This window comes from Micromesistius poutassou (assembly GCF_964030765.1).
Source record: "Micromesistius poutassou genome assembly, chromosome: 2".
NCBI lineage: Eukaryota > Metazoa > Chordata > Actinopteri > Gadiformes > Gadidae > Micromesistius > Micromesistius poutassou.
Window position 1 is genome coordinate 12,142,448 of NC_140272.1, and position 11,389 is coordinate 12,153,836.

The 11,389-nt window shown below is 43.6% G+C and overlaps 1 protein-coding gene and 1 long non-coding RNA gene across 3 annotated transcripts; both read left to right on the forward strand.

The window, feature by feature from the left end:
* Nucleotides 1-341: 341 nt before the first annotated feature.
* LOC311338415 (transmembrane protein 233) lies at nt 342-4,445 on the forward strand. Of its 2 annotated transcripts, XR_014633156.1 has the most exons (4): nt 342-778; nt 1,300-1,434; nt 1,565-1,774; nt 1,972-4,445. XR_014633156.1 is itself a non-coding variant. In XM_084463689.1 (3 exons), the coding sequence occupies exons 1-3, from the start codon at nt 599-601 to the stop codon at nt 1,574-1,576; spliced, it is 327 nt and encodes a 108-aa protein (XP_084319815.1). In that variant the 5' UTR covers nt 342-598; the 3' UTR covers nt 1,577-4,445. The 2 variants fall into 2 exon arrangements, 1 of the variants encoding a protein (XP_084319815.1); XM_084463689.1 differs by having other exon boundaries at nt 1,565-4,445.
* A 1,597-nt stretch (nt 4,446-6,042) lies between these two features.
* LOC311339441 lies at nt 6,043-11,288 on the forward strand. Its single transcript, XR_014633209.1, has 3 exons — nt 6,043-6,424; nt 6,893-6,959; nt 9,056-11,288. It is a non-coding gene; the product is annotated as an uncharacterized lncRNA (long non-coding RNA).
* The last annotated feature ends 101 nt before the right edge of the window (nt 11,289-11,389 follow it).

The following is an 11,389-nucleotide window of genomic DNA, read 5'->3' on the forward strand; positions in this document are numbered from 1 at the left end:
CATGCATTTTTGTAGAGGTGTCAAAATAGATTTTATGCTTTTGATTGTTCTCAGCCTCAACTGAAAGACAATTGGACCAAAGATATCTGGTATATGAATAATTATTAATGTCTTAACAATTTATCTGCAATGTTTCGTTCTTGTATGACTCAAGTCATGAACGTTTGAGGGGATATTCAGATTTTTGCAAGACGCAAGTGAAGAAACCTGGCTGAGAGGCTGATACTTCACACCTCTTCTGGGAGCGATAGCTTGGACCCGGTCCAAAGGGGTCTGGGATCTCTCCCCTTTCCCTGACCACTAGACTCTGGTTCCTACCCCGCTGTGGCAGACTGAGCCACCAGCACCACAACAGCAAGGCTCTCTATGCAACCCGTTGCTCTCCTGCGTGCCTCCCTCAAAGTGGAGACTGAAGCCTTGCTCGCTTTGGTCCCTCACACAGGACTCACCCACGGGCCCTGAACACTTGGAATCGTCTTTTTCCCATTGTTGAGGATTTTGCTGATTTCTGGTGGCTTGCGGTTCTTTTCTTGCTCTCCTTTTGGGAGTCTTTTCCAGCCCCTAACCCAGATCTTGAACTGTGCTTCCATTGTTGGCCATGATGCCTGGAGGAGTCCTGGGTTCGCATGTGAAGCGCTCCATCAACTTCCCAGGCGGTATTTCAGTGGGAGAACCGGAGCCCCCACCTCCACTCAAAAGCTACCTTTGTTTGACTATTTTTGCCTGCTTCTGTCCAGCCTACCCCATCAACCTCTTAGCCCTGGTCTATTCAATCATGGTAAGCACAAATAACGCCTCCGCTACGGGCCTTGTATACAATCAAATTGTCGTAACACAGACCTAGACATGCATTGAGAGGGCGTGTCATTGAAATATTTGAAAAATGTAGTAATAATAGACAGTCGAACAATGTCACAATGATTTGATTCTCTGGGAATATGGCCACCATAGTAACAGCACAACCGTTGATATCCTGTGATGTCACTCAGGAAATGGAATGTTGTGTACTACCGAAGGGACGAACTAAAGCTCTGTCCTCACCACACTGTGCACGCTGTGTGTTTGACACACATTATTAACTCATGTCTCTTTAGTCAATAGTGTGGTGACTAGAGATGGACAGATCGCTTGATTGATGAAAGATGAATCAAGATTTGAGCTATTGGTAGTCCGTCAAATATCATAGGTATGGAATAGCATATGCTTGTGCTATAGCTCAATTGATTGGCTAGTTGGATACAGACAGACAATCAGACCTGACGGATATTGAACAATGTATTCCTGTGCTGTGGGTACCAGTCCAGGTACAGTTACTATAACGGAGATTACGAAGGCTCCCTGCGCCTGGGAAGGAACGCTTTTATTGTGGCCATCGCCTCCCTCATCATCGGCATCGTCATCATTGCCGCCATCTGCGCTGTTCATTTCACCAACGTAAGCCATTGCCTCGGGTGGTTTGACATTGAAATACATTTGAATGTTATGTTGTGTGCCATTCGCTATATATTTCTGTTGGGTAATGTTCACTTGCTACAGGTTGAGATGTGTTTTCAATCTGTTACAGTTCGACTACTAGGGGACAAGGTTTTAAAGAGTGGATGAGGAGAAAGGAGATTCTTCATACAAAGAGAACCTCCGGATGAACTAGTAACCTGTCAGGGGAGTTCTGCTAAAGGAGGGACATGTATCAGATATAGGGAACTTGTACACACCACATAAAGAACCAACGGGACAGTAATTGGTTAATAAAGGAAGCTTCGCACAAAGCCTTGAGGTACAATTCTGTTGCACTGTTTTGATGAATTTGATCTCATTACTAATCAGGAATTTACAATTCATTTTCATATTCTTTCACAATTCATTCTTCCATTCTGGCAAACAATTGTCACATTCTTTCACAATCATTATCAAATTCTTGCACAAGAAATGTTCCTAATTTTGCTGTTTGCATTGTGGTTTTATGTTTCCCAGCCCAACCCACACTGGACTCTTGTCCAGTATGGAGGTCCCTGGAATGAAGAATCCCTCAGATGTTCCCTTCTCAAGGCCTCTTCCTCCTCCCCCCGGTCGATGTCTTGGGGTTAGAGGACTAAGTCTAATATTAGCACTTGAGACAGTAAATCTGATACAAAAACAGCATAAACCAAAACTAGACTCCCAGAACAGGATTTTTCATCCCACTAATATATAATATCAATCATGTGTCATTTCCAGTCTGGGAAAAATGATGAGGAATGTACTAATCATTTATGGTGTCAATCTCATCTCTAACCAACCATGGTGCTCCAGCATAATAAGTTTTCTATATTTTCTGATTAAATTATTGTGTGCGCTAGATAACGGAAAATGTGTCCATTCAGTGGCAAGACCTGTTTTAACTTTTATATATTCTGAGTGTCTGTAAATGTGACAGACATTCATAATAAATGGGCCTGGTCACCGTCTATGACTCCTCCATCGTCCTCCACACAGCGCGATGATGAAATCATGTGTCATAGGGTCCATCAGTGGTTATGCAACAAATCCATGTTTTAGCTATTCAAAATTAACCCAGGTGTTAAGTATGTAAGTGTATTATGTTTGATGAAACATGCTTAAAGTTTACATTACATTAGCATTTAGGAGCGCTTTCATCCAAAGCAACTTAAAGGGAGACTGAGCAAAGAATATCATCTAAATTATTTGCAGTATCAAAATAATAAAATCAAAGTGTTGCATAAGTTTCTAACAACAACAACAACAACAACAACAACTTTTCTGGACAGAGTTCAGAAAAGCATAATGCACCCGGATATATATATGGTACATCTGAAGATAGTGTGTTCTTAATGCAGCTGAAGAACTTAGATAGTTGAGATGTTCAATGTGGGGCCAAGGTTGGAGGTATCACAGCTATGGGCTATAGCATGCAAGGTGCAGGAGTGGTTCTCCCTAAGACCCAGGACCGCCCCCATTTTTATATGTTGCTGCAACAGTGAAAGCTGCGGTACCAGGACCGCACTCCAAGGACTGCAAAACTAGGACCCACGTTTTTCGTGACACTACCTGTGAGACACATTTTTCCTTGGATAGAGATGTGTAACTCAAGTATAATTTATGAAGACACGATGAAACACAACAGCATCTTTAACCTAATACCTAAACTCAACCATCTAACCAGGTAAATTCACCTTTTCTAATGTAGACCTTACCTAAACGGCATGCTAGGAAAAATGCACTCGCCTTCGTCATGAAAGGCGCGTTCAGATCGCTGGGAATTATGGGGAAAACATTTTCGCGACGTCGGAAAGTTCTTGTGAACGACACCTCATGACGCTCTGATGATTCTACTTCCTTTCGGCAACTTTGGCAAGATTTAGATAACAGAGTTGCCCAGTTGGTGACGTATTGTTAACTAGTGACGCGCATGAACATGGCGGAACAATAACAACAGTTTTACTCAATATAAAAGAATCAACCATCATATCACATACTTTACTATTTATTGACGTTATAACTGTCTGTTGGAAGTAACTTTGCTCAGTATTAAACATTGTGTACTGGTCAACCAGCTCTAGATAAGGGCAAGTGTAGCCTTCCATACAGTGGCAATACAATGTGCTTCTCATAAATAAAAGTAAAGGATAGTAGGTGATAGGCTACAAGGAAATAAAGGCGCGCAAACTTGAAACTGATCCTACTAAGTTCTGTTTAGTTCGGACTGTTTTTTATCGGAAAAAAAACCCTGCTGTGAAGAACTTCCCGAACGCAGTGCACATGAACGGTCGCTGTCGGGAACACGCGTAAGCGTGAGTGTCATCACTGATGAGGCGTCTCGTTATTACCAGGAGTATGAACGTGCCATAAGGCCAACGTCAGGGCCCTAGAAACGCACAGTGCTCGGAGTGTGGTCCCAGGAGAAAAGCAGATTCCTAGAAGTGTGGTCCTGAAACTGCAGCCTTTGGTATTGCAGGGGTATTATACTGAGTTTGAGAGCAGCCATCTGCTAGGTAGGGAGATGTGGTAGTTTGATATGTCATAGTATAGCCCCATCTAAATATAGCAGGCGGACCTTCGAACAAGACCAAAGACATGGCTAATCAACACTAGGGACATAGATAGGGGCAGGTTTACACATGGAACGTGCTGTTGCAAGTAAACAAGAATTGTGTCCAAAAAAATCTAAACTCATTATTGAATTGAAGCAATAAACAAATACTAGCAATAATAAGGTAATACAGCTGGTGGATGCTTTGTAGGAGGAAACTGTGGTTGTAAGTTTGGCAGTGTTATTCTTTCTATTAAATATTTATAGGGTTATGAGCCTGTTCTTCATCATCATCGACTTCATTACCTTCCTCATCCAACTTTTTCCTATTTATCAATGTTTGAAATATTGAAAACTCATCCAGATAGTGGCGCTGTAAGCCACTGGAAGTACATTTTTGCCAAATAAAGAATCAATCATCCTAATTTCTCATTTCATGGCCATCTAAACTAATCCATTCAAAGCCATCCATCATGTAGATTGGTGAATTTCCCTGCTAATTTGAATTTCATGCACACATGAAACATCTTGCTATTAAATTAAGGTATCACCGTGACCAGGCTGCAGAAACACTCTATAGTGCCACCACCAGGCCACGTGGGACAGGGACACAACAATCACATCACGGAGCTTTTTGATATGTATTCACAATAATTGATGTCATATACACTGTATGTTCATCAATTATTGAAAATACATATCCACAATCTCGATTATGTAGTATTGATGATTGAGATGAAAAACTCAATCAATCATTTTTAAATTTGGTTTATAATTAGACTAAATATTAATTAATTGAGAAGATACCAATTAAACCACATATATAGATACTGGGGTTTCTATACAAATAACATGTACTTGACTTGGCCTGTGAATCTCTTCTTCAGTATACTAATGCAAAAACAATGCAGTGCAAGTGCTATTCATTCACTACTCCGTGTTCAGTACCTTTTTTTGGATGACGGCTTTATTGATTTTTCTCATTTGAAAAGAAATCCATTTAATGGATTGGAAATCAACGGATATGGAGCTCAGACTAAAAAGGGATTTTGGGATTTCTTACCCATGGACCTCGGTGGGGTTTGTGGAGCGGTGCAGCGGCAGAACTGGATTATGGATTGGACTCGAACTCAATGGTCACTAGTCTCGTTGAGGATCTTGCATTATTCACAACGATTACTGCGGTAGAGTTGCCTGGGTTCATGAAGGAGGAAGATTTATTCACGGATACCTTTAGATTAATTTGATAGTAGCATGCGTCAGAGAGATTTCTCGACTCAAACACCCTCAATAGGCCTAACCCAGAAGGCCTGGCCCTTCAGAAATAATCATGATATAAGCTTTCTGTGGCCTATTTACACAAAACAGTGTTGGTGGAGTAAGGAATAAAAAATATATAGGACTTTCTGCTCACCCCTTAAGCACTGAAGCACCTCACTGGTACCACCATGGGAGTGATGGAGAAGCAGCAATGTGCCATCAGCAGAATTAGTATTAGTCAGTAGCATACCGAGCGAATATCCATTGCAACTGAATGTTCGCTGGAGTTAACTCTGTGGGAGCCCCATTTAAACCATCTCTTCTGACTTCTATTTCCAGATGTCCCGGAAACCTAGGCCTACAAAGTGTGTTTGTGTGTGTGTGTGTGTGTGTGTGTGTGTGTGTGTGTGTGTGTGTGTGTGTGTGTGTGGGGGGGGGGGTCCTGCTTCCTCGTCCCCCCCCTCGTGTTGAACCTCAGAAATAATGAGTTTGAATTGTCTTGTCTGACGGGTCGTTTTGTTTTGTTCCCTGCAAAAACACCCCCCCCCCTCCCAGTTCAGCTCAGCTCAGCCACCCATCGGCTGCAACGGTTCTTCCCGTGTAATTACATTCACGCTGTTGTTCCCTTTCCTCTTCAGTTCGCTTGATATCACCGGTGACATCCTCTAGCACCGCCCCTCCGCTCGTCGCCGCCCCGCTATAGTGGAACTCCCTCATGATCGGAGCGCAGTAACATCTCTCTTCAACGTCCTCAGCCTCAGCCCCGTGTGTGCGTGAGTGAGTGTGTGCGCGCGCGCGCGTGTGTGTGTGTGCGTGTGTGTGTGTGTGTGTGTGTGTGTGTGTGTGTGTGTGTGTGTGTGTGTTGTTGTGTTTCTGCTGCACGGTGACTAGGAGAGGAGAAAGAGAGAGAGAGAGAGAGAGAGAGAGAGAGAGAGAGAGAGAGAGAGAGAGAGAGAGAGAGAGAGAGAGAGAGAGAGAGAGAGAGCGAGCGCTTTGAGCCAGAGAGGGGAAAGTAAGCTATAATACAACCACTGTTTAGAAATTGAATTGAATATCCAGTGTAAGTAGTGTCGAAGGGTTGGATTTTGTTCTTTGGTAGGCTACTTGAGCCGCGCGACTGTGGGCAGAGTCTGTGAGGTAAGTGGGGAACTTTTATTTTGGTATTTGTGTATATTATAGTCCTACGCGTGCACGGGAAAAAGCTTCAGTTTAAAAGTATCGGTGGTGGTATTAAGTTTAAACTATTCTTTAATGTCTTTTATACGCCGTTTGTTTCCACAATGTATGTGTTGACGTGTTGCTGTTGCAGAGCAAAGCTAGAGGAGTTTGGCATCCACTCTTGGAGCCGTTCCTCAGTATTGTGCAGCCCGAGTCATCAGAGGGACGCTGTTATGAGTTTTAGATCTTGATCCTCGGAGGGGGAGACGCCTCGTAATAAATCTCCGTGAATATTGTTCCTCATTTGTTCCCTCTGAGGCAAAGGCCAATGGTTTTTTTTTATCGGTCGCTCTACCTGAAAGCTTTATTTCACAGTCACATCAAATACTCGCTGACTTTATTCGTTTTTTTTATGTGCACCTTATTAGTTTTTACCTTTTGTCACAGATAAGTCTGCAGTGTCGACTGTTCCCTGATATGAATACGTCCACGAAAACAGCACTGCCCAATTGAAGTGAGATTCCTTGGCATGTGATGTCAGTGTATGTGTTTGTATGTGCACACACTTTCATCCTCGCATGGCCCGATGTTTGTGTTGCTTATTACTTGTGTTGCAAAGAAATAGATTAAATTGTGTTATCCAGCAAGTTGCAAGCTGCAAGGGCAGGAGTGTTTGTGGACCATTCATTTACACTTGGGGGCCACAGCTGGGGCCAGTGGTTCTGTTAAGACCTTATTGCTCCTGGCAGGAATTAAGGCAAAACATGTTTAGTACCATGCATCATTGAAGGCTAGTATTTATGCTATTTTTCAGTATTTACATCGACTGTAGTCTTCTGCAATATTTCAGATCCACAAATACATCCTCAAATACCAATATCAGGATTCAAGGCCTTCACATTCCTGGATTCAATACACAGTACACCTAGATGGCTAAATCTTTTACCTAGTGGATCACTCACAGACGTTTCATACTGCCAGGTTTTTTATGCCGAGTGGATAATCTTTCAATCCCAGGTTACCAATAGCTCTACTCAAAAACCTGCACAGATACAACATTTTTTAATGAGTTCCTCCCCTTCACCTACTCCCTTGATAATGATATGTTCATATTTGCTCAAATTAATGAGTCCAAATCTTAGATCAGGCTGAAAATTTAGAAAAAACATAACGTTTCATGGTCAGGTTTGATATAAACATTGATTGCACAGTTATACTATTCACATGCAATCAGACAGGATGTGAACAACATAACTATTCCCTGGTGGAGGCTAAAACAGCTTGTATCTACTCGCAGAATTACTAATGTGACAATCATGCGTTGCTGAAGTACGTGCTGCTTTGGTTGAGTAAATCCTCAGCTCAATATGTCGACAAACAAATATAGATATGGTTGTGCTTGTGACTAACCAATATATACACAAATGCATGCAAATGCATACAAATATACATATGCAAAGATAGAGGAATAAAATCTGATTTTGTTTTCCTAGGGCTGTGTGTTGGCCTCCCAGCTGTCATGCTTGTTATGATGTCACATGTGTCTGTGGTGATGGCATCTAGTTCCTCTTATAGGGATGCATTTCTCTTCTAGGATTTCTGTTTCCTCCGGCTCACCACCCAGTCACTCAGCAATTGAACCTTTCTGCTCCGCAAAGTAGAAGCACAATCATCATTTCAGTCTAGGCCCCTAATAAATAAATAGGCTAGGATGTGGTGAGCGGTGTAACCTCATCTCAAGCCCATCTAATGCGGATGGGATCGGTGTGAACAACAAAGCAGCAGAACTACAAGGTTGAAAAGGATTAACGATCACCAGAATTGAAGCCAAACCCCAAAAAAACAGCCATGGCGACAGCCTGTTTCCCTCTCATCCCGATCCCCCCCCCTCCCCTTCTGGCGACACTCAGTGAAGTGACAAATCAATTTGTTGTCGAACTTGAATCAGCAGTATCCACCCAACCGAATCAGACTGTACAATATGTCAGCTTACTTTGGTGTTTCAATTTGGTCAGACTGTGTAATACAAGTCGGTGGACCGTACCGTTAGCTCACAGTACTATGTACTATGTATACTGAAATAATAATTTCACAATTCCGGGGGGGGGGGGGGGGGGTAAGGGCACAGGGGGAAGGAAAAAGAAAGGATAAGAGAGAGAGAGTGAGAGAGAGAGAGAGATAGTGGGAGCTGGAGAGGCATAGAAAGAGCAGAAGAGGATGGGAATAATTAGTTTATAGCTGATTCATTAAGATAGAGGGGGGATTGAGGTGCTCACAGGGAACTGGCTGTGCTCTTAGAAGGCAAAGCCAAACTTTTTAATGAAGGCATTATGTTAAATAATACAGCTACATTTATGACTAACGATAAAGAGACACTATGTGAAGGTGTGTATCTATATTTCTACACATTGCACATATCATTCAACTGAGTCCCCATCTAATCTGGCATAACATTACACTTAAGAAACACTTTCACACAAAATGCCTGCGATAAAAGGACCATATATCCGAGATTGTGCCTTGTTTTGTTCTGTCCCATCATTGCACTAAATATTGAATGGAACACACAGAATCGTATTAACTTCCATGTCATTGTTGTTGTTGTTGCAGTTAAGCGTACTCCAAGCCGGATGCTCACAACTGTACCCCCGGCATGGAGTCAGCCGACACCCCTCCAGCGGGACTCTCCATTGCTGCCCAGGTGGCCATAGCCTGCAACGCATTTGTTGGTCTCCTGCTGCTGCTCCTCTTCATTGTCCTCTACCAAGCCTGCAAAGTGCCATCCAACCCCGAGAGGCTGCCCGTGCTGTCTCTGCCGAGCCTGGACAGAGAAGCCCAGCCAGGGCATGAGTACCTGTTGACCTCCTGACTGGAGTGCGATGCAGGCTTCACATCCGCTGGTGTGTTGGCCTTAAGGCGGCCGACATTGGTGTAGAGGGGGAGGACGGAGCCAGGAAGGGATGGGGGCTACTAGGATGACTGTGTGGATCCTGGACCGGCAATAATTCTGTTTCCGCTTAGGGTGAGACAATGCCCTTGCCTGACCCAGTCGGTAGATGCAACAGCCGAGACGTGTCTAACACATGATGTCAGATGAGCTTCTATCCTGTAGCTATTGATCCCTAGTACTCATTTCCTGCATCGGGACAACACAATCCTGCCTGCTGCTTACTACTAAATGCACACAAGCTTCAGAGAGGTGGATCCGTCAGAGAAAGAAAACGGAGAGGACAAAATGCTCGGTACGCAAATCTTGGCAGTTGGAGTGTTCTATATTTAACCTCTTATTTCATACTTCTGCAAGAAAAGAAAAAAGGCCCAGTTTAATCCATGGGTATGAGCAGTGACTTGGGGCAGCATGACGCGTGCCTGTGTGTGTCTACGTGTGTGTCACAGCCACTCATACACCGGGGGTCTGTGGAGCGTAGCGGGTGGGCAGAGGGTGTTACATAAGTACTGAAGAGGCCCGACGGCGAAGCTGAAGCTGTGTGTCCTCTTCAAGCCGACACTGGCGCTGGCATCTCATTCTAGCCCGGGCTATAATGGACCACTCAAGAGTGGAGTGAGCGAGCGGACACGCCCACGTCATCTGCCGACGTAACGGACGTCACACAGCGCTGACGTTGGCGAAGGAAACTAAGGATGGAGGGTATTTTGCAAAATATTATGGGAACCTTTGTGCATAGATGATGTTCAGCTTCTGAATCTCCGTGCTCCGCGCTGCTCACATATCGGACGCTTAGGAGGTTGTGAAACCAAACAATAATGGCTGTTGTTTTTGTGAGTTGTATCGCTAATGATTTGTCAATTAGGCCTATATATGTTTAGTAGGCCTACTTAATTGTGTGCCAATGATTTGATATGTTTGAGGTACTTAACGGATGCTTGTGATGGCCGTGTTACTCGCTAGGGTTGTTATCATGTTTTAATTGTAATTAATGATTCTATCAAAGCACTAGGCCTACTTCATAGACCTGGTCGACCCACACTTGTGGCAATGCGACCTCGATGGAAACAAACTAGAATTGTGTAACCTGGTCGTATCCGATAACACAAAGAGTCCAACCAAACAAAGGAGAACCATCCAACATACATTAGCCCCACTCTGTGCTATCTATGCATCAATACTTTTCTAATTATAATTGAAAATGCTAGGATCCCCGGTTCACCCCCAGTTCCCGTTAATGCCTCACGGCCAGTCATTAGTTCTACGTCGTCGTCGTCGTCCCCGTCTGGGGGAGAACATTTGATTAGCCATTCCCGCTCCAACTTAACTTGGGCAGATGAAGTAATGATTCACAGTTAAGGAGCCCCGACCGAATGATGGGAACCATCAACCGAGAACAGGGCGGACGGGTGATGAAGATAGAGTTACAGCCGCAGATGGAACACAGGGGATCCAGTCACGCTGAAGGATGAGAGGCCATGAAGGGAGGGATGAGCGAGCTGAAGAATAATAGACGGGCACCAGCGAGTCAAAAGAGTGCACTCTATTGTCGGCGTATTGAAATTCTTCCTTTGCTCACTGCTGGATTGCTGCCCAGGACTTATGCGGCCAAAGATTGGTTATCGGTCCATAAATGAGGAATGAATTGCTCCCATTTAAGTTCTATGTTTTATGTTTGCTGTGATGCTCTGCCCACCCAACTCATAATATACAGCTGAACAGATCTAATCATCAGACATATACGTGGGATTGTCTGCAGCATGCCACTATAATATCTACTGGATTCCACTGCATGGATTTATCAGCAATATGCATATGAGACAAATCAGAGAGGGATACGGGAGAGATGACAAATGAACAATACCATTTTTTAATAAATATATTCTGTGGTCCCTTCTTCAAATCTTTTCTTTCTTTCTTTTTTCTTATCAACACTTTGTTATTGATTGCCTTGCGCAACGACAGGGCTCTCCCGTGGGACTCTGGACTGTAGTCCT